Source organism: Ranitomeya variabilis, chromosome 1 (assembly GCF_051348905.1).
Source record: "Ranitomeya variabilis isolate aRanVar5 chromosome 1, aRanVar5.hap1, whole genome shotgun sequence".
NCBI lineage: Eukaryota > Metazoa > Chordata > Amphibia > Anura > Dendrobatidae > Ranitomeya > Ranitomeya variabilis.
This window is the reverse complement of record NC_135232.1, coordinates 482,483,579-482,508,390: the sequence shown is the minus strand read 5'-3', so window position 1 is coordinate 482,508,390 and position 24,812 is coordinate 482,483,579. Positions and strand designations below refer to the sequence as shown.

General features: G+C 40.8%; 1 protein-coding gene across 3 annotated transcripts in view; it reads right to left on the bottom strand.

Moving 5' to 3' along the window:
• The window catches only part of PAX5 (paired box 5), a 534,721-nt gene that overhangs the window by 213,109 nt on the left and 296,800 nt on the right, over positions 1–24,812 (bottom strand). For 2 of the 3 annotated variants that reach the window (XM_077251644.1, XM_077251651.1), the window contains exon 7: positions 15,643–15,753. In XM_077251644.1, the coding sequence (XP_077107759.1) occupies positions 15,643–15,753 (111 nt within the window). The remainder of the gene's footprint in view (positions 1–15,642; positions 15,754–24,812) is intronic. The other variant, XM_077251660.1, reaches the window with a different exon arrangement.

Here is a 24,812-nt window from a genome sequence, read left to right as displayed (position 1 = left end):
GTGTACGGGCGACCGGCGGATGTGTGAGCAAAGTCTTCGCACCTTCAGGAGCAGGGCTGGTAACCCCGGATAACTTTTCCGGAAGCACTGCACCACAAGGTTCAAGGTGTGAGTCAGGCAAGGTATGTGTTTCAGTACTGAAAGGGCTATGGCAGCCATAAAATTCCTTCCGTTATCACTGACTACCTTGCCTGCCTCAAGATGTACACTGCCCAGCGATGACTGAGTTTCTTGCTGCAAGTACTCTGCCAGTACTTCCACGGTGTGTCTGTTGTCACCCAAACACTTCATTTCCAACACAGACTGCTGACGCTTACAACTAGCAGTTCCATAATGGGACACCTCGTGTGCAACACTGGCAGCTGCGGATGGAGTGGTAGGGTGACTGCGCTCTGTGGACAACCTTTCGCTTTTGGAGGAGGAGGAGGGGTGTCGAAAGCCTACTGCCAACTGTTTCCTAGACCGTGGGCTACGCAGAACTGTCCCACTATGGCTGTCCCCTGTGGACCCTGCATCCGCCACATTAACCCAGTGTGCCGTGATGGACATGTAACGTCCCTGGCCATGCCTACTGGTCCATGCATCTGTTGTGAGGTGAACCTTTCTACTGACTGATTGCCTGAGTGCATGGACAATGCGGTCTTTGACATGCTGGTGGAGGGCTGGGATGGCTTTTCTCGCAAAGAAGTGTTGACTGGGTAGGTCATAGCGTGGTACTGCGTAGGCCATCAGGGCTTTGAAAGCTTCGCTTTCAACCAACCTGTAGGGCATCATCTCTAATGAGATTAGTCTAGCAATGTGGGCGTTCAAACCCTGTGTACGCGGATGAGAGGATGAGTACTTCCTTTTCCTAATGAGAGTCTCTTGCAGGGTGAGCTGGACTGGAGAGCGGCATATGGTGGAACTAGCAGGGGTGGTGGTGGACATAGCAGATTGAGAGAGGGTTGGTGATGGTATTCTTGATGTTGGACTACATGCAGTGTTTCCTCCCAAGAACCTGGTGATTCCCTGACTGCCTTGGCCTTGCGACAATATCTCCACATTTGCAGCAGGTGGTGTCCAAAACGGTGGGCTTACAGTGAGGGAAGCAATGTAGCATTGCTGACTAACTTCATTCTCAGCGGGTGCACCAACGTTACGGGATGTTTGGTAGTTAGTCCAGGCTTGCAAGTACATGCTGGTTAAATGTCTATGCATGCACGTTGTACAGGTCCTTCTCAAAAAATTAGCATATAGTGTTAAATTTCATTATTTACCATAATGTAATGATTACAATTAAACTTTCATATATTATAGATTCATTATCCACCAACTGAAATTTGTCAGGTCTTTTATTGTTTTAATACTGATGATTTTGGCATACAACTCCTGATAACCCAAAAAACCTGTCTCAATAAATTAGCATATCAAGAAAAGGTTCTCTAAACGACCTATTACCCTAATCTTCTGAATCAACTGATTAACTCTAAACACATGCAAAAGATACCTGAGGCTTTTAAAAACTCCCTGCCTGGTTCATTACTCAAAACCCCCATCATGGGTAAGACTAGCGACCTGACAGATGTCAAGAAGGCCATCATTGACACCCTCAAGCAAGAGGGTAAGACCCAGAAAGAAATTTCTCAACAAATAGGCTGTTCCCAGAGTGCTGTATCAAGGCACCTCAATGGTAAGTCTGTTGGAAGGAAACAATGTGGCAGAAAACGCTGTACAACGAGAAGAGGTGACCGGACCCTGAGGAAGATTGTGGAGAAGGACCGATTCCAGACCTTGGGGAACCGGAGGAAGCAGTGGACTGAGTCTGGTGTGGAAACATCCAGAGCCACCGTGCACAGGCGTATGCAGGAAATGGGCTATAGGTGCCGCATTCCCCAGGTAAAGCCACTTTTGAACCATAAACAGCGGCAGAAGCGCCTGACCTGGGCTACCGAGAAGCAGCACTGGACTGTTGCTAAGTGGTCCCAAGTACTTTTTTCTGATGAAAGCAAATTTTGCATGTCATTCGGAAATCAAGGTGCCAGAGTCTGGAGGAAGACTGGGGAGAAGGAAATGCCAAAATGCCTGAAGTCCAGTGTCAAGTACCCACAGTCAGTGATGGTGTGGGGTGCCATGTCAGCTGCTGGTGTTGGTCCACTGTGTTTCATCAAGGGCAGGGTCAATGCAGCTAGCTATCAGGAGATTTTGGAGCACTTCATGCTTCCATCGGCTGAAATGCTTTATGGAGATGAAGATTTCATTTTTCAGCACGACCTGGCACCTGCTCACAGTGCCAAAACCACTGGTAAATGGTTTACTGACCATGGTATTACTGTGCTCAATTGGCCTGCCAACTCTCCTTACCTGAACCCCATAGAGAATCTGTGGGATATTGTGAAGAGAAAGTTGAGAGACGCAAGACCCAACACTCTGGATGAGCTTAAGGCCGCTATTGAAGCATCCTGGGCCTCCATAACATCTCAGCAGTGTCACAGGCTGATTGCCTCCATGCCACGCCGCATTGAAGCAGTCATTTCTGCCAAAGGATTCCCGACCAAGTATTGAGTGCATAACTGAACATTATTATTTGATGGTTTTTTTGTTTGTTATTAAAAAACACTTTTATTTGATTGGACGGGTGAAATATGCTAATTTATTGAGACAGGTTTTTTGGGTTATCAGGAGTTGTATGCCAAAATCATCAGTATTAAAACAATAAAAGACCTGACAAATTTCAGTTGGTGGATAATGAATCTATAATATATGAAAGTTTAATTGTAATCATTACATTATGGTAAATAATGAAATTTAACACTATATGCTAATTTTTTGAGAAGGACCTGTATTTAAATTTAGGGGATTCTTCCCTCTGCTAAAGGTCTTTGAGCATTTCTTACAGATAACTTTGCACTAATCATTCGGATCTTGGTTAAAAAATTGCCACACTGCACTCTTCCTACTATTGAATACCTTTTCAGGCATTGCACGCTGTGCTACTTTCACTGGATGGCCACACTGTCCTAAAACTGTTTTTGTTTTAGACACACGTTTTGGGCCTGATACAGGCCTGCCAGATGAAAGCTGTTGCGATGTTGATGCCTGTTGCGGATCATCCTCCTCCGCTTCAGAGCTACTGCCAGCGGCACTCTGTTCCCCCAATGGCTGCCAATCTGGGTTAACAACTGGGTCATCTATCACCTCCTCTTCAATGTCCTGTGCACCGTCCTCTGTGTCACCGTGTAAGGTGCTATAGCATTCAGCACGGGGCACCATAGTCTCATCAGGGTCAGATTCTGGCTCAGTACACTGTGAGGGCAATGTAGTGATCTGAGTCAATGGAACAGCATAATAATCTAGCTGTGGCTGTGCATCTGTGCACTCCATGTCTGATTCATCTTGTAATGGGCTGTTAACTATTTCACTTTCTAACCCTGGCACGGTATGTGTAAAGAGCTCCGTGGAGTAAACTGTAGTGTCGCCTGCCGCATCCTTCACTTTTGCTTTGGGTGAAGGACACAAGGAAGCGACTTGTTCTTGACTGGGAGCATCCACTGACGACTCGCTGCTTTTATATTTTGAACTTTCGGAAGAGGAAGCGAAAGAGCTAGAGGCTGAGTCAGCAATGAAAGCCAAAACTTGTTCCTGCTGCTCCGGCTTTAAAAGCGGTTTTCCTACTCCCAGATAAAGGAGCCTTTGAGGCATTGTGTAGCCAAACGATGATGCTGTCTGAGCAACTCGAGCCTTAGGTGCTATTTTGCTTTTCCCACTACCACCAGATGCTCCACCACCACCACCACCATCATTACCAGCCAGCAATGACCGCCCACGGCCTCTTCCACCAGACTTCCTAATTTTTGGGAAAATGTAACCAAACTAACAACCGTTATATGGTACTATAAAACAAGGTAGAAGGTGTATATAAACTTGTTGAGAATTTAAATCTCCCTTTTTTGTGTGGGAGACTGCTGCAAAAACCAGGCCCACTGTATTACACTATACAATGTAAGTGGCAGAACATGGCAGGCAGATGTACGACAAACAGAACTGACGCAGATCCACTTAGTGGCAATTTAAATCTCCCTTTATTATGCAGGAGACTGCTGCAAAAATCAGGCCCGCTGTATTACACTACACAATGTAAGTGGCAGAACGTGGCAGGCAGATATACGACAAACAGAACTGATGCAGATCCACTTAGGGGCAATTTAAATCTCCCTTTATTATGTGGGAGACTGTTGCAAAAAATAGGCCCTGAGTATTACACTATACAATGTAAGTGGCAGAACGTGGCAGGCAGATATACGACAAACAGAACTGATGCAGATTCACTTAGTGGCAATTTAAATCTCCCTTTATTATGTGGGAGACTGCTGCAAAAAACCAGGCCCGCTGTATTACACTACACAATGTAAGTGGCAGAAAGTGGCAGGCAGATATACGACAAACAGAACTGACGCAGATCCACTTAGTGGCAATTTAAATCTCCCTTTATTATGTGGGAGACAGCTGCAAAAAACAGGCCCTGGGTATTACACTATACAATGTAAGTGGCAGAACGTGGAAGGCAGATATACGACAAACAGAACTGACGCAGATTCACTTAGTGGAGCAACAGGATTTTTGCTTTTAAAAAAGCAGTTGGTTTGCACAGCGGCGTACAAACAGCAATGCAGCTATCAGGGAGCCTTATAAGGCAGCCTTATAAGCTACAGAGCTGATGCACAAAAAACTAGCCTCCACTGTCCCTGCAAAGAAAAGGTGGTGCTGGACAGTGGAAATCGCTACAGCACAAGCGGTTTGGGGGTTAATCTTTCCTCCCTAACAATATCCCTGCTTCTGACAAAGCTGCAGCAACCTCTCCCTATGCTCAGATCGGCAGAAGTAAGATGGCGGTCGGCATGTACGCCCCTTTATAGCCCCTGTGACGCCGCAGAAAGCAAGCCAATCACTGTCATGCCCTTCTCTAAGATGGTGGGGACCGAGACCTATGTCATCACACTGCCCACACTCTGCGTCCTCCTTCATTGGCTGAGAAATGGCACTGAAAGCGTCATACGAAACGCGACTTTGGCGCGAAGATTGCCGACCTCATGGCCGATCCCACAGTGGGATCGGGTCGGGTTTCAAGAAACCCGACTTTGCCGAAAGTCGGCGATTTTTCAATTTGTCCGATCCGTTTCGCTCAACCCTAGTCACAAGTTCTATATTTCTGGTTTTGGCTTAGAAATACTGATGTAAAATGCCGACCAAATAATGATGTGTGCACGTGGCCTTATGATGAGGTCCCTAATGACATTAACTAGCTAAGTATTAAATACAAAAAGCTATAAATACTGCTTAGGAAGGAATTTTCTATCTCTATTATATCAACCCATTGCCTTACCTTGTTCTAGTTTATTCTAGTTGACACCATTAAATGCAAAAATGTAATTTTACAATGTTAAAATAATAAAAAATCAGACCGTTTATTGAGACAACCAAGGATTTCCTAAAAGTGTGAGACACATCCTAATATGCATCTATAGTGGCCCTCATCCCTATCATGAGTCTTGTCAGTCATTCGCCAGAACTTAGAGGGGACAAGTGTGAGTGACACATTTCCCCACAGGCTCAGTTTTTCTAATGTTTCTTTTAGGCCATTTGAGGTCAAAGTGTACTACTCCTAACCCAATAGTTGGCATCTAGAGTCGTTTGAACAGTCTAGTTCTTTTATTATAGGTCTTCCAAAGGAACCTGCTTTGGTAACAAGATCATCCTTAAGGAAACCATAAGAGTCTCAGATTCTGTTCCTTTTCCTAAGTTTTGTTTTACACTCCACTGAACTTAGTTTTTTTTACAACTTCCACTGTAATAGCCAACTTTGTCAAAATGTGACACTATTAGTGATTTATTTACAAGTAACCCTATGACAGGACCTGCAAATAAGTGAGCTAATCAAGTTCAACAGGCGAGTTGGATGTTTTTCTATTAAAAGAAAAACATTTTATCATTTTTTTTTACGCAAAATGGACCAGTTTAGCTAATATCCCTTTCTAATACGTTTCATTATAATAATTAGTATGCCCTACAATTTCAGGCTATTTGTATAAAACCCACTGAAATGCTGGAAAAGGAAAATGGACATGATAAAACTCCCATGGAGTTTTAAGTTAATTTTGAAATTTAGTATGGTTATTCTATATTTAGGTATTGGGTGTCTTGGGAGAACAGTTTGCCAAACTACAAACATATTGTTGCCAGAAAATTAGGAATTCTAATTTCCTGTTATGCAGTGCACACAGAGAGATAAAAAAAAATAAAACTGTCAGCATGGCCATGGTTATCATATAGCTACAGTGGGGAAAATGAGTATTTGATACACTACTGATTTGCAAGTTTTCCCACCTACAAAGAATGGAGAAGTCTGTAACTTTTATCATAGGTACACTTCAACTGTGAGAGACAGAATCTAAAAATGAAAGTCAGAAAATCACATTGTATAATTTTTAAATAATTAAATTGCACTTTATTGCATGACATAAGTATTTGATCACCTACCAACCAGCAAGAATTCTGTCTCACAGACCTGTTAGTTTTCTTTAAGAAGCCCTCCTACTCTGCACTCATCACCTGTATTAATTGCATGTGTTTGAACTCGCTACCTGTATAAAATACACCTGTCCACACACACCAGGGACAAAATTGTAGACCTGCACAAGGCTGGGATGGACTACAGAACAATAGACAAGATGCTTGGTGAGAGGGCAACAACTGTTGGCAAAATTATTAGGAAATGGAAGAAAGATAAGATGATTATCAATCTTCCTTGGTCTAGAGCTCCATGCAAGATCTCGGCTCGTGGGGTAAGGATGATTCTGAGGAAGGTCAGGAATAAGCCCAGAACTACATGGGAGGACCTGGTCAATGATCTGAAGAGAGATGAGACCACAGTCTCAAATATTACCATTAGTAACACACTATGCTGTCATGAATTAAAATCCTGCAGTGCATGCAAGGGCCCAATGCTCACGCCAGCACATGTCCAGTCCATTTGAAGTTTGGTTGAATTGTACCTATGATAAAAATTACAGACCTCTCCATTTTTTGTAGATGGGTAAACTTAGGCAGTGTATCAAATACTTATTTTCCCCACTGTATATGAATATTGCAATGATCTTAACATTCTTTTCAAAGGTGCAGTATATATGTTATATATTTTATATATGCTTTAATCCATGCAGTTTATACCATACAGTGTCAAGATTAAGTACTGAAATTTAAAATTTGGTATGCAGCTAGCATGCAAATTGTCTCTTCAGAGAGGAAGAGGACTAGAACTCTAGTGCCACCTGTCATGATCTCTGCAGGCAGAGATCATAGCAAGCCTATAGAGGGACAAGCTCTCGGAAGATGGAACTATACTGACCATGAACTAAGCCTGCCGCGCAACTAGAAATAGCCAGGTAGCATTTCCTATTTATCGCTAGATGCCCAGCTCTGGCCTAAGACCTAAATAGCTAGCAGAGGGAAATATAAGACCTGGCTCACCTCTAGAGAAATATTCCAAAGAAGACAGTAGCCCCCCACATATAATGACGGTGAGTTCAGATGAAACAACAAACGCAGCAGGAAAATAGTCTTAGCAAATTTGAGGTCCGCTTACTAGATAGCAGAAGACAGATAGTATACTTTCATGGTCAGCAGAAAAACACTAACAAAACACCATCCAGAGATTACCTTAAACTCTGGCATTAACTCATAACGCCAGAGTAGCAATCCCTGATCAACGAGAGCTTTCCAGACACAGTAACAAAACTTCAGCTGTGAACTGGAACAAATAGGCAAAACAAAACATGGACAAAAGTCCAACTTATCTAGTAGTTGTCTAGAAGCAGGAACAAGCACTGAGAGGCATCAGATAACATTGTTGACCGGCAAGAAACCACCAGAGAAATGAGCTTAAATAGCGACACCCACTACTGATGGAACCAGGTGAAACAGGAAAGAGGATGACAAGTCCAATTCCACAAGCGGCCACCGGGGGAGCCCAGAATCCAAATTCACAACAGTACCCCCCCCTCAAGGAGGGGGCACCGAACCCTCACCAGATCCACCAGGGCGACCAGGATGAGCCCTATGGAAGGCACGAACAAGATCAGAAGCATGAACATCAGATGCATTGACCCAAGAATTATCCTCCTGGCCGTAACCCTTCCAGTTGACCAGATACTGGAGTTTCCGTCTGGAAACACGAGAGTCCAAAATTTTCTCCAAAACGTACTCCAACTCACCCTCAACCAACACCGGAGCAGGAGGCTCAACTGAAGGTACAACAGGTACCTCATACCTGCGCAATAACGACCGATGAAAAACGTTATGAATGGAAAAGGACGCAGGGAGGTCCAAACGGAAAGAAACAGGATTAAGAATCTCCAATATTCTATAAGGGCCGATGAACCGAGGTTTAAACTTAGGAGAAGAGACCCTCATAGGGACAAAACGAGAAGACAACCACACTAAATCTCCAACACAAAGCCGAGAACCAACACGACGATGACGGTTGGCAAAACGCTGAGTCTTCTCCTGGGACAACTTCAAATTGTCCATAACCTGCCCCCAGATGTGATGCAATCTCTCCACCACCGCATCCACTCCAGGACAATCCGAGGATTCCACCTGACCGGAGGAAAATCGAGGGTGAAACCCCGAATTACAGAAAAACGGGGACACCAAGGTGGAAGAACTGGCCCGATTATTGAGGGCGAACTCTGCCAATGGCAAAAAAGCAACCCAATCATCCTGGTCAGCAGAGACAAAACACCTCAGATATGTCTCAAGGGTCTGATTAGTCCGCTCGGTCTGGCCATTAGTCTGAGGGTGAAAAGCAGATGAAAAAGACAAATCTATGCCCATCCTAGCACAGAATGCCCGCCAAAATCTAGACACAAATTGGGTACCTCTGTCAGAAACAATATTCTCAGGAATACCGTGCAATCGGACAACATTCTGAAAAAACAGAGGAACCAACTCAGAAGAAGAAGGCAACTTGGGCAGAGGAACCAAATGGACCATTTTAGAGAAACGGTCACAGACCACCCAGATGACAGACATCTTCTGGGAAACAGGCAGATCTGAAATAAAATCCATCGAGATGTGTGTCCAAGGCCTCTTAGGAATAGGCAAGGGCAACAGCAGTCCGCTAGCCCGAGAACTACAAGACTTGGCCCGAGCACAAACGTCACATGACTGCACAAAGACTCGCACATCTCGTGACAGGGAAGGCCACCAGAAGGATCTTGCCACCAAATCCCTGGTACCAAAAATTCCGGGATGACCTGCCAATGCAGAAGAATGTACCTCAGAGATGACTCTGCTGGTCCAATCATCCGGAACAAACAGTCTATCAGGCGGACAACGATCCGGTCTATCCGCCTGAAACTCTTGCAAGGACCGCCGCAGATCAGGAGAAACGGCCGACAAAATTACTCCCTCCCTAAGGATACCTATGGGTTCAGAATTACCAGGAGAGTCCGGGTCAAAACTCCTAGAAAGGGCATCTGCCTTAACATTCTTAGAACCCGGTAGGTATGACACCACAAAATTAAAGCGAGAAAAAAATAAAGACCAGCGCGCCTGTCTAGGATTCAGGCGTCTGGCAGTCTCAAGATAAATCAAATTTTTGTGGTCAGTCAATACCACCACCTGATGCCTAGCCCCCTCGAGCCAATGGCGCCACTCCTCAAACGCCCACTTCATGGCCAAAAGCTCCCGATTCCCAACATCATAATTCCGCTCTGCGGGCGAAAATTTGCGAGAAAAGAAGGCACAAGGCCTAATGACGGAGCAGTCGGAACCTTTCTGCGACAACACTGCCCCAGCTCCGATCTCCGAAGCGTCAACCTCAACCTGAAAAGGCAGATTCACATCAGGCTGACGCAACACAGGGGCAGAGGCAAAACGGCGCTTAAGCTCCTGAAAGGCCTCTACAGCATGAGGGGACCAATTAGCAACATCAGCGCCTTGTCTGGTCAAATCAGTCAGTGGTTTAACGACATCCGAAAAACCAGCAATAAATCGGCGGTAAAAGTTGGCAAAGCCCAAAAATCTCTGAAGACCCTTAAGAGAGGAGGGCTGAGTCCAGTCACAAATAGCTTGCACCTTGACGGGATCCATCTCAATGGAAGAGGGAGAAAAAATATACCCCAAAAAGGAAATTTTCTGGACCCCAAAAACGCACTTAGACCCCTTCACACATAAAGAATTAGACCGCAGAACCTGAAAAACTCTCCTGACCTGCTGGACATGAGAGTCCCAGTCATCAGAAAAAATCAGAATATCATCCAGATATATTATCATAAATTTATCCAGAAAATCGCGGAAAATATCATGCATAAAAGACTGGAAAACTGAAGGGGCATTAGAAAGACCAAAAGGCATGACCAAATACTCAAAGTGGCCCTCGGGCGTATTAAATGCGGTCTTCCACTCATCCCCCTGCCTGATCCGCACCAAATTATACGCCCCACGAAGATCAATTTTAGAGAACCACTTAGCACCCTCTATACGAGCAAACAAATCAGTAAGCAATGGCAATGGGTATTGATACTTAACAGTGATCTTATTCAGAAGCCGATAATCAATACATGGTCTCAAAGAGCCGTCTTTTTTTGAGACAAAGAAAAACCCAGCTCCCAAGGGAGAAGAAGATGGACGAATATGTCCCTTTTCCAAAGACTCCTTTATATATTCCCGCATAGCAGCATGTTCCGGCACAGACAAATTAAACAAACGACCCTTTGGATATTTACAACCCGGTATCAAATCTATGGCACAATCGCACTCACGGTGCGGAGGTAACGACCCAAGCTTGGGTTCGTCAAAGACGTCTTGATAATCAGAGAGGAACTCAGGGACTTCAGAGGGAATGGACGACGAAATAGAAACCAAAGGTACGTCCCCATGAATACCCTTACATCCCCAGCTCAACACAGACATTGCTCTCCAGTCCAAGACTGGGTTGTGAGACTGCAACCATGGCAATCCCAGTACCAAATCGTCATGTAAATTATACAGCACCAGGAAACGAATAATCTCCTGGTGATCCGGATTGATACGCATGGTTACTTGTGTCCAGTATTGTGGTTTATTATTAGCCAATGGGGTGGAGTCAATCCCCTTCAGAGGAATAAGAGTCTCCAAAGGCTCTAAATCAAAACCACAACGATTGGCAAAGGACCAATCCATAAGACTCAGAGCGGCGCCAGAGTCAACATAGGCGTCCGTGGCAATGGATGACAAAGAGCAAATCAGGGTTACAGACAAAATAAACTTAGACTGAATGGTGCCAATGGAAACAGACTTATCAAGCTTCTTTGTACGCCTAGAGCATGCTGATATAACATGAGTAGAATCCCCACAATAGAAACACAATCCATTCTTCCGTCTAAAATTCTGTCGCTCGCTCCTGGACAGAATTCTATCACACTGCATACTTTCTGGCGTCTTTTCCATAGACACCGCCAGATGGTGCACCGGTTTGCGCTCCCGCAGACGCCTATCAATCTGAATAGCCATTGTCATGGACTCATTCAGACCTGCAGGCAAAGGGAACCCCACCATAACATCCTTAACGGCATCAGAGAGACCTTCTCTGAAAGTTGCCGCCAAGGCGCACTCATTCCACTGAGTAAGCACAGACCATTTACGGAATTTTTGGCAGAAAACTTCAGCTTCGTCTTGCCCCTGAGATAGTGCCATCAAAGTTTTTTCTGCCTGAAGTTCCAAATGAGGTTCCTCATAAAGCAAGCCCAAGGCCAGAAAAAACGCATCCACATCGCGTAACGCAGGATCCCCTGCTGGCAATGAGAAGGCCCAATCTTGAGGGTCACCCCTGAGCAAGGAAATCACAATCCTAACCTGCTGAGCAGGGTCTCCAGCTGAACGAGACTTCAGGGACAAATAAAGCTTACAATTATTTCGGAAATTCTGGAAGCTAGCTCTATTCCCTGTGAAGAACTCCGGCAAAGGAATTCTCGGCTCAGATACCGGAGCATGTACCACAAAATCTTGTAAATTTTGTACTTTCGTGATGAGATTATTCAAACCCGCAGTTACACTCTGGAGATCCATTATTGTCAGGTGCACACAGAGCATACAGAGATTAGGAGGAGAGAGAGAAAAAAGACTGCAGCAAGGCAGACTGGAGGAAAAAAAAAAAAAAAAAAAAAAAAAAATTCCAGCAGACTTCTTATAACTCTCCTTTCTCAACCTGGGTCTTTAACACTTTATTGGCCGGTCAAACTGTCATGATCTCTGCAGGCAGAGATCATAGCAAGCCTATAGAGGGACAAGCTCTCGGAAGATGGAACTATACTGACCATGAACTAAGCCTGCCGCGCAACTAGAAATAGCCAGGTAGCATTTCCTATTTATCGCTAGATGCCCAGCTCTGGCCTAAGACCTAAATAGCTAGCAGAGGGAAATATAAGACCTGGCTCACCTCTAGAGAAATATTCCAAAGAAGACAGTAGCCCCCCACATATAATGACGGTGAGTTCAGATGAAACAACAAACGCAGCAGGAAAATAGTCTTAGCAAATTTGAGGTCCGCTTACTAGATAGCAGAAGACAGATAGTATACTTTCATGGTCAGCAGAAAAACACTAACAAAACACCATCCAGAGATTACCTTAAACTCTGGCATTAACTCATAACGCCAGAGTAGCAATCCCTGATCAACGAGAGCTTTCCAGACACAGTAACAAAACTTCAGCTGTGAACTGGAACAAATAGGCAAAACAAAACATGGACAAAAGTCCAACTTATCTAGTAGTTGTCTAGAAGCAGGAACAAGCACTGAGAGGCATCAGATAACATTGTTGACCGGCAAGAAACCACCAGAGAAATGAGCTTAAATAGCGACACCCACTACTGATGGAACCAGGTGAAACAGGAAAGAGGATGACAAGTCCAATTCCACAAGCGGCCACCGGGGGAGCCCAGAATCCAAATTCACAACAGCCACCTATTGGAAGAAGCAATCCTGAAAGTCAATGTCGACCCTTTAACGAGCCTTGTCACATGACTTAGGATAAGAGCCAAACCAGATCTCAAGTTGCAGACACTGTGTTCTAGTCCTCTTCCTCTCTGAGGAGACAATTTGCATATTTCCCAGAGGAGCATTGCGGCTAAGTCTACTCACCTCGACATGCTTAACATGTAGCTCTCCGCAAGGAGAAACGATACTTCTTGGATCCCGGTCAGACACCTCTCAATCAGCCAAACCAGATCTCCACTTTGCACTGATGAGGGGTAATACCCCGAAACACAGTGTCTGCAAATTGAGATTCTGGTTTGGCTCTTATCCTAAGTCATGTGACAAGGCTCGTTAAAGGGTCGACATTGACTGTTAGGATTGCTACTTCCAACAGTTGGCACTAGAGTTCTAGTCCTCTTCCTCTCTAAAGAGACCATTTGCATATTTCCCAGAGGAGCATTGCGGCTTTAAGTCTCCTCACCTCGGCATGCGTAACATGTTGCTCTCCGCAAGGAGAAACGATACTTTGAGTATGCAGCTAGATATGTTATTAAAATGTGAATCTTGGATTACATTTATTTTGATGACTATTGAAAAAATGCATGTACAACTCCACTCACACTAGACTTTATCTATATGCTGTTTTTTTTAAATACTTGCTACATATTCATTGACATCCTTATGAATCAGATGGTATCAGTTAATCTAAGATCATTTGGGCAAGATTCCATTTACTACGAGTGGCCCTCATTACTATTTTATTCTGATGTAGTGTAGGGAATCTGTTTTTTTCAGTGTATAATATATATTGTATAAAACTTCAAATGGATAAGAGATATAATTTAGACCATAAATTGCATTGTAAAATCTCAAATATTCATTGTGCAACCTCCAATTATATACTCCTTGCAAAGTTGTTGCAGATTGCATTTTTTACCATCGTGCGAGTTATCGTCAGCACCAAGGACTGCAACCTTTCTATTACAACTGTAACAATTTCAACAAAAATGATAACTGCAATAATTTTAGCTTGAATGACATAAAAAGAGAATATATATATATATATATATATATATATATATATATACCATATATATATATATATATATATATATATATAATATATTTACACACTACATCACAATAAAAGAGTAATGTGGGCTACTCATGTAAACTTTACTCTGATAAATCTATCTCTGATTAATTGATACAACCTGATTAATATATATTTATAGACAGCTGTGTGAAAAATAGTTTGTGTATTCCTTTGCATGTCACACTTAAAAGTTTCAGATCGCCAAACAAATTTAAATAATAGACATAGATAACACAAGAAAGCACAAAATGCAGTTTTTACATGAAGGTCTTTATTTCTGCTGAGCAGTAAGACTATAAAGGCTCATCTCAGTTCTGCTAGAAAATATCTTGATGATCTCCAAGACTTTTGAGAGAATACTCTGTGGATTGATGAGACAACAGTTTAACTTTTTGGAAGGTGTATGTCCCATTACATCTGGCCTAGAAGTAACACAGCATTTCAGAAAAAAAGCATTATACTGTATCAACAGTAAAATATGGTGGTGGCAGTGTGATGGTCTGGGGCTATATTTCTGCTTCAGGACTTGGCAGACTTGCTGTGGTAAATGGAACTATGAAATCTGCTGTCTACGTAAAAAATCCTGAAGGAGAATGTCTGGTCATCTGTTCTTACCTCAAGCTGAAGCGCACTTGGGTTGTGCAGCAGGACAATGATCCAATGCACACCAGTAAGTCCCTCTTTGAATGGCTTAAGAAAGACAAAATTAAAACTTTGGAGTGGCCTAGTTAATGTCCTGTCCTTAATCCGATTGAGATGCTGTGGCATGACCTTAAAAAGGTGGTTCATGCTCGGAAACCCACCAATGTGGCTGAATTACAACAATTCTGCAAAGATGAGTGGGCCAAAATTCCTCCAGTGTTGTAAAAGACTCAATGCCAGTAATCGCAAATGCTTGATTGCAGTTGTTGCTGCTGAGGGTGACCCAACCAGTTATTACATTTAGGGGGAAATCACTTTTCACACAAGGCCATGTAGGTTTGGATTTCTTTTTCCATTAATAAGAACTTCATTTACAAACTGCTTTTTGTGTTTACTTGTGTTATCTTTGTCTAATATTTAAATTTGTCTGGTGATCTGAAACATGTAAATGTGACAAACATGAAAAATAGTAGGAAATTAGGAAGGGGCAAACAATTTTTCACACAACAGTATATATTAAAAATTAATAAAGCATAACTAACAATTCACTATTTTATGGTGTTGACCCAGTAATTAAGTGAAATGTGAAGAGGCATAATAATATCTGTAGCTTGTAAGAGCTAGAGATCCACATAAAGGGTACATGCAGGTCCACACTCATTGGTGGGGAAAACTGCTACAAAGTAGTGTACTAAAAAAAAAAACATTTGGCATCACTTTAATTTAATAACTTTAAAAAATTACAGCAATTTTAATTGCTCATCATCCTAATTTAAAGCAATACATGTCAGAATGGTAAATTGGCATTTTTTATGCAATTAAAAAAAAAAACAATTATCAATAAAAATCCTCTGCAAGAATAATATTATTGCAAGTCCCCTCCCAGCTCACTTTTAAGAGCATGTGGACTTACCGAGGTTCGGCTGTTGGGCTCATGATGAAGAGCGAGTCGAAAATCACGCCACTGAGCTGTCGAGCCGCCAGAAAACTCAACTTGTTCCAAACGTGGAAGCCAACGAACCTGCTGAAACCATAAGGTAATGTTCAGAACCAGATCACCCCATTGTGATCGTGTTCTGATCGTGGTCTTATTTATTTTCTTATTGGAAATTCTACACTGAAACTGTTGGTGTCTCTTCATTTAAGATAGCATTTACATTTTCCAATAACGTCATTGATCCATGCAGTTTAATGCTAAACAATGCCCAAATATTAAAATGATTACATATAATTTTGTATAAGATTAACAGTTTAAATAAAACTAAGATTACGGTACATATATTACTTGCAATAAATGATTATTATACTATGCAGAATTACACATCAAGTGCACAGGGACATGTACAAAAATATTATTTTATAGACACCAAGACTATGCTATGCCTTTTCCAACTAATGATTCCAAGATTACATATGCAAGAAGTAAAACAACACAATGGAATAAAACCAACCATACAAATGCAATTATTAAATACTTGTTTTTTTCCACGGACGAACAATGGGCTGATGGACCTGTTCCATGGCATATATTATGAATAGTAAGAACACTGCTCATAATGTATTCATGCATCACATACCATTTCTTTGCTTCATTTTTTTTCATTTTTACATTTAAAACTCATTGATTACTTGATATCCAACCATTAATACTCAATGTGACCATCAGTACAAGGCTCTGTTTATTCTTTATAGGACTGCCTGGGATATTTGAGTAAAGTGCTTAGCTAACTCCAACAGTCTCATAGACAACGAATGTAGTAGAGGTGTGTATGCTGAACTTCTAGTCCATTAAGACAGGGCTCTGCTGTGTTCTATACTCTGGATCACAAGAAGGAACCAGCAGTTAGACACTTAACAATCAGGAAGTTATTTACTATCCTAAAGCTAGACAAAACACTTTAGTAGTCAAGTAAAATGCTAACAGCAGAACCCTTCTATTCCAAAGCAGTAGCTTGTCAAGAAGCATTTAAAGGTGCCTATCCTTGTCTTTCTGTCCTATTATTGATGCAAGGTGTATCCCATGCACCACTCTGTGTCCTATACAGACTTGGTATAGCTCCTCCACTGGGTTGTAAAAATTGCACATACTTCAAAAATCCAAGTCACTGAGTATCTTCCTTCCACAGAAATGATTTTTATTGACACCAGTGTACACACAAGAAAAAATAGCAATGTTTCAGCCACACAGGGCCTATGTCAAGCCAAGACACTTTTTTGAGAGGCCGAAACATTGCTATTTTTTCCTGTGTGTACACTGGTGTCAATAAAAATAATTTTTGTGAAAGAAAGATACCCAGTGCTTTGGATTTTTAGTAAATGTCCTATTATGTTAGATGACTTTTTTTTACAGTGAAGACCCCTGTTAAGTAGCCTTCTTCTGTCAGCCAGTGTAGCTCGTAAGGATCAACTTCCCCTGTGAGCGACTCAGTAACGGTATGTAATACTTATGTAATGTAATATATATATAGCCACTGCAGATGAAAATCGAAGACTAGACACAACTTTTCCCGAAGATAATAGATCATCTCCGAAATGTCTCAGGAGCTTAAGTTTAATAGGATATAATTGTAATACTACCAGCAGTTGTGACACAGACTTTTTAGATATAGCATGAAGCAGAGCTGAGAAAGTTAACCACACCCACACCACAGCTGTTTATGTGCATTGTCTATTGACAGTGAGCTGCTTATCACAGGAGGGGGTGTGGTTGGTCTATCAATGGTTTCAAGAAAGTCTTAGATGCTGTTTTTAGAAGAAGAAAAATAACAAATATTTATACAATTGTCTAAAATTTTTGTTCCAAATGTTGATGCAGTTGATTGACGCTTGGGATCATGAGGGAAAATCTTGCTTTTTAGGGCAGAATGGATCATGCCTTCTTCGTGTATCTAAATCCCATTCTCTTTATCTTTTCCCATTGACCTAGATGGAAGTGTGTCTTTTCTCAACTATGTAACTATTTATCTAACTATGTAAGTCATTACATTCATCTGTAATCATTAATAATGCTTATCCTAGGTTTCTATTTGTTTTGGGGTTTTTTCTTGTGATTCTTTAACATTAATCTAGTGGTAATGCAATACTGAAAGTCATATAAATATTTGATCACAGATTTCCAGTGGTATCTGTTAATCTGCCAACATACATTCAAACAAATATGGTATGACTCTACCATGAAAGAGGGATGGAAGGGTAAGGATTCCGTACTATTTAATATAAATGAGAGCTCGGAGTAAATAAATAAATAATATATCTATAAATAATAATAGTATATCTGCATATAATTGCTGCAGTTCTTGAAACCAGGATGATGTAATTGAAATGTATATTATAGTGCTTGATAGGAAAAAGGGCAACTAGCATGCATTAAGCCCTACTGTCATGTCTGTGGTAGTAAATACTTGCATTCCCAATAAAAAAAAAGGTTCTGGAGCACTTCTTTCTTAGTCTGCATTCTTCTATTGTTCTTTTGGGAAAATTATGAATAAATTGACAAATGCGTGTTACTATTCCCCTATCAAAAGGGTGTGTCCTTACACAGTCAGGCATTGGCAGGAAAGGCTGGATCATGTCAGCCTGTGTAGGGACACACCTCCAACTAGTAACCCAAATGTCAGAGAAATCACAATGTTTGGGTCACGCAGAGCCTTTATCAAGCCATAAAAGAGAGAGTTATGCTTTTTTTTATGGCTTGATAAAGGCCCTGCCTGATCGAAATGTTGTGATTTTTCTGTACTAATAAAGTTACCACAAGGAGAACATCTGGTGCCCTGGATCCTGGATTTCTCTGTATTGTTACAACCTTGTGGAGGGTTGCACCAAGTATGCCTGGACAGTGGAGTGGTGCACGGACAACGGAGTGGTGCACGGGACACATCTATTCCAAATGTCAATTTCTTCAAACATTTCTAGCAAGAATAACAAAGGAGTGACTCAACATTGAGTCTGAAAGAAAGTTGTTTGAGAATTGCTATTTTATGTGGGATATATTTATTAGGTAAAACAGACGTCAGGAAAACTGATAGATTCACTTTAATGGGAAAACCACTGGTTATGTCCAAGAAAAATAGCATGGCAATATTGGATGCAAACATTACAAGAGTCTGAGGACCGGTGGACCAAGAATAAGAATAGACAGAGCTATCACACGATCCCGAATAATACTACATTTCTATCATGTATTCTTCAGTGCCTAAGCAGTTGACTGTTGACCCCAAAATTGCATCGCTCTGCAAAACATTTCCAGATACCATTAATGCTCTTCATATGTTCAATAATCTAGTTTTATAACAAAGCATATGCATGGAAATTTACAATCCACATATTATACCATACAAAGCACCTTGTATAAAGTTTTTCATATTTCTACCTGTATGTTTACGGATGATAAAATAATATTTCTGAATCCATGCATAAATACTGTGGAATATGATGATCATATAACAGTATTGTTCTTTAATAATTAGTTATGCTTCCGAAAAAAAAAATTAAAAATCTAATTATAAATCAATAATTATCGCTTGAAATGTATAATGCAAGCGACATAGGGAGCCACAGATTTTCACAAAAAATTAACAGGTCTGGCGTTAAGTCTGCAGTTCATTAAGCAAGTCAGCAGGCCTGTTAGTTTTGCTATAGATTTATCTATCCATCTTTTCTTTATAGCTAAAAAAGCGACAGGAGGCAAGTCAATATTCCTTTTCCAGTATTCTCAATGTCCTCACTACTGTGATTTCAGATACAAATATCTAATTGTTTACAGCAGCATCTCAGCCCTTTAATTTGCCTTATAAAGCATAGAATTGCAAAAGAAAAGACCTAAACCACAATCTATTAATATTTCATCTATTGAAATGTGATGCGATTCTAAATAAAGCTTAGCAAATCAAATAATCCCTTCAGCTAAACAATATACATACATTACTGGGGAAAGCTTCTGTGTGAGGAGCGCTTTGCATACAGCAGTATCAGCTTTCCGCAATTTGTTAGCATATCTATTGGACATACTTTGGTTGTGTGTCGTTTAAGACTAGATCACTGCAGCCCCCTGGAACTACTTTGCAGGTCACATTCAGCACCGATTCATTTGACCTACTGTCAATACCATTTGAAAGCCATTAAAGGGTCTACAGCACATTAGCTGGTGAAACGGCCCATCTCATGACATGGAGAGAGATCTTGGATTACAAATGAAGAGTCAAAGCAAGTGTCTTCTCTTACACGGCACATTTTGTGTGTTTCCACATTATGCAGAAATGTAAATACTGGTCTAGTAAGATCAAGAGATTATCTGTATTTTGTTCATATATCTACTATCGCAAAATCAAAATACAAACCAGTGTAATCTAATATATCAGAGTTGTGTTTGTTATGGCACTGTTTATTTTACTGTCGTATGGTGCAGGAGGCCGTGTGTTAGCACTGAATGTTCCAGTGCCCCTGTACTACAGAAGCTTAGGCACTCCTCATACACACATACAGTCATGGCCGAGTGTTGGCACCCTTGAAATTGTTACAAAATGTTTCTCCCAGAAAATTATTGTAATCACACATGTTCATTTCCTTTGTATTTATTGGAACAACCTTAAAAAAATGAGAGCAAAAAAATCAGACCCTGATTAAGACGCAGGTCGAAACGCGTTGGTTTTAACTCTGCACCTTTGTACCTTTGCTGACAATGTGCTAACAGCATATTTAGTGGACGAAGTACCTGTACCTGTACCTGTACCTGGCTCAATAAAAGCTATATTTTACTCTAAAGTTGAGCTGACTTCCATTTTGTTTTTTCTTATCCATTTCCATTGCCCCTTTTTTTTTTCTTTTTTATAACACTATAATTATCTTTTAACAATCGCTTTTGCCACAAGTATTCAACCCTTGGCAAAAAGGTTATATTAAAAAATACTAGATAGATATGTACATGTACAGAAAGCAAAGTGAGGCAGCAGGGTGCACAGCATCTATATTTGTCAAATTGAATAGTATAACAGGTGTGCAAAAATAGAGATGCACAGTTAAATGTCTATATTTAAAAAATATATACGGTATATTTTTTTTCAACAACATTAACACCCTTTCTAAAAATGACAAAAATTACAAAATAAAAAATGTTAGGTAGATAAACTCCAAAAATGCCAGATAACAGGATGCAATATTAGTTTGGCATGTAAAATTTGACTAGTAAAACTGGTGTGAGGCACACAGTTGCAATTAATTGTCTGGATTTTAGGGAATTTCATTTTGTATTTTTGAAAAATAATTAGTTCTCGCTTCGCAAAAATGATTATAAACAAATGCAAATACTCAGTACAGTACACACTTTCTGACTCTGGTCGTAGATTTTTTTTTTGTAAAAACTTTTGTGCTGTCTTGCTTGTGCTTTCTACTGCATTATGAATGAAGAATAAAATGTGTAATTGTAATTTGTAAATGTGGCAAGACAGATATCAGCTATATCATATCACTGATCAATCACACTGAGTTTGGCACTGCTACTAGCACTACTCCTATCTCATTCTCCCCTACCAATTTTATTATTCCCATACTGTTGCTCTCATCTTCTTAAGTGCTGTAGTTATACAACACATTACTGTCTGTAGTATTTTTCTAACATTCCATGGTTTACGCTTCTTTTCTGTATTGCTCTGACACCCTCTCACTATCCTAAAATCACACTAAAATAGCTGCTGTATTTCCTGCCTAGGCTTTTATACAGGTTATGATAGTCCGTTATAATTGGCTGTACTATACCATGTGATAGCTGCAAGGTACTACAGGGAAACCCAAGTGATAACACCTGTCAGCCTTCTGTGACTGATGCAATCTACTGCAACTTGTAAAAAGGTGGCAAGCTTTTTGGGGGTGATTTGTCCAAATCGATTAGCAAATTCATCAGATTCACCAAGACCTGCGAGTTTCATAAAATTACATTTGTAACGATTTGCATCACATCAATTTGGTTATCCCTAACATATCTGTTTATGTACATGTGTTTGTATGCAATGTATAAATATTAATACATATATATATACACACACACAGACACAGAGTGGGAAGGTTTAGTTACAACATTACAATTAAATAAAGCCTTGAAAATATTGCTAAACTGCCCATATTTTATTATTTGGAGATTGTATATATATATATATATATATATATATATATATATATATATACATACATATATATATATATATATATATATATATATATTATTTGCATATAGGACAATCCTATATTTTTATAAACAGAAACATCATGAAGCTTTAGATTAAAATATAAATTATTATAATTTTTTACAATGTAAGGACTAAAAATAATTAGCATAGAAATTCTTAAGTCAGTACAGATGCAGCGGGTGCCACATGGTGCAAAATCTTGGAACCTCTCTTGAAGGGCTGAGGTCAAGGGCAGAGCTGACATGATGAATGAACAACTCTGATCTATGTAACAAAAAATTACTTAATCCCAACAGACAAACCAGTTAGACACGTGCATGATGAGCAAATGACATCGCGTTTCAAGTCCATGCAATTGCTGGTAGAGGATGACACTGTTCTGCTATCATTCGGAAATAGCCAGCATCTTAATGTGGGCACATTCCTTAAAAAAATCTGTGCTGTTTAACCCCTGTTGACCTTTGAACTTCAGGAAAGGTCAGGTTGATGACACAATTTTCCCAGCTGTCTTTCTGTCTTTGTCTATCCAGCTACAGACCTACAGCCCTTTCTATTTTGTAGCGTATTGATCTGTTGGCAGCAAAGGGCTGGATAATTAGCCAGGAATTAGGGTTTCTATTACAGCCAGGAGCTGCCCCAGCTGATTTATCACCTGAATAATTTACTGTGATTGAAAGGAAATTAAAATGAACTCCATTTGACAACTGTGCGCCTTTATGGGCTTTAGTGAAGACTCAAAAGGCAAATTAATAGCCTGTGTTGCTTAATAGTCTACTGAGAGTAAATATGGAAGGATTCCTCTCAGCTAGCCGTCTCGCTCGCGCTCTCTCTCCCTCTCACTGTTGCAGAGAATAAAAGAATTTGCTGTAGAAATCCAACAAATTAGCAGCCGAACAAAACAGTTTATTTGTGTGGTCAGTTGCAGAAGCTGCTCTAATTAATCCAAACAGCATCATCGTTCAGTAACGGCGGGGCCTCATGATGGTGCCCAGTAGTACACTCATGTTACCTTAAAGGGAAGGTGCCATCAAAAAAAATTTTTTTACAGCAATTGTAAAAATGTAAATAATTAATGTTTAAATTTTCTTAAAAAATATTTTCATTTGTTTATAATTTAGTAAAATATGAAAAATAATTTGAAAAGTTTTGGAATTTCCACTTTTAAACACTAGGGGGAGCAGCTGCTGAAATTTCAGAAAAACCTAGTGTACAACTAGCTCACATTACTGCACTGCAGTAATTATGGGCGGAGTCTGCTGACATGTGTGATGTCACTCCTCTCCTTCCATGTGTTTGCTAAGGGATAAGAGAGGATTCAGGAACACAGTGAGCAGCCATTTTGTCAGTGACTGCAGAGTAAGGCTGCCGTCACACTAGCAGTATTTGGTCAGTATTTTACCTCAGTATGTGTAAGCCAAAACCAGGAGTAAGCAATTAAGGGAAAAGTATAATAGAAACATATGCACCACTTCTGCAGTTATCACCCACTCCTGGTTTTTGCTTACAAATACTGAGGTAAAATACTGACCAAATACTGAATGTGTGACGGCAGCCTTGTACTGACAAGTAGACAGTCACCGAGGATGGCAGGCAGCAAGGATTCTGGGAGATATGTGGTGGAGGGAGCAGGATGACAGCAGCACAGAGTATTTCAGGAGAGCAGTGTGCTGGTCTATGGGGGGCACCCTGTTCAGTGCGCGGAGCAGCCAGGGATTGTACATAGAGCGCTGTCTTTTATACACATGGATGGACCGTCTGCTCTACAGAAATCCAGGAAACATTTCTGCAGATTGATGGCCTGTTCTGATCCAGACTCTGCATGCAAAGACCCCAATCCCCTCCTCACATCCTGTCTTCTCCATCCTGTCCTGGCGATGTGTGAAAGGGAGACGACAGGAGCAGTCCGGGGTGACGCTGGGGGAAATGTAGCCATAGAGTAATGATAAAAATGAGACCCCTCTCTTCAGCTGCCTCACCAGCCCTGACTGCACCTAACTGGAGGTCATGCTGCCCCCTCTATTACCCCAGACCCGCGTGCAGGTGCTCAGCCAGAACCACCATAGAATGGGTCCGCTTTCTGAAGATAATACTGCCATAGTGTTCTCACATAATACCGCCATATAGATCACACATAATACCACCATATACATCACACACAATACTATCAAATAGATCACACAATACTGTCATACAGTTCTCACATACCACCATATAGATCACAAATAATACCGCCATATAATTCTCACCTAGTACTTCCACATAGATCACACATAATCCCACAATATAGTTCTCATATACCACCGTCATATAGTTTTTACATCATTCCACAACACTGATCAAACATAATATTGCCATATAGATCACATATAATACCGTCACATAGATCACACAATACTTGGTGGCATAATGTGCGATATTATATATATATTATAATATCCCGGCATAATGTGTGGTCTTTATGGGAGTATATGTGATTATATACAGTGGGGCAAAAAAGTATTTAGTCAGTCAGCAATAGTGCAAGTTCCACCACTTAAAAAGATGAGAGGCGTCTGTAATTTACATCATAGTTAGACCTCAACTATGGGAGACAAACTGAGAAAAAAAATCCAGAAAATCACATTGTCTGTTTTTTTATCATTTTATTTGCATATTATGGTGGAAAATAAGTATTGGGTCAGAAACAAAATTTCATCTCAATACTTTGTAATATATCCTTTGTTGGCAATGACAGAGGTCAAACGTTTTCTGTAAGTCTTCACAAGGTTGCCACACACTGTTGTTGGTATGTTGGCCCATTCCTCCATGCAGATCTCCTCTAGAGCAGTGATGTTTTTGGCTTTTCGCTTGGCAACACGGACTTTCAACTCCCTCCAAAGGTTTTCTATAGGGTTGAGATCTGGAG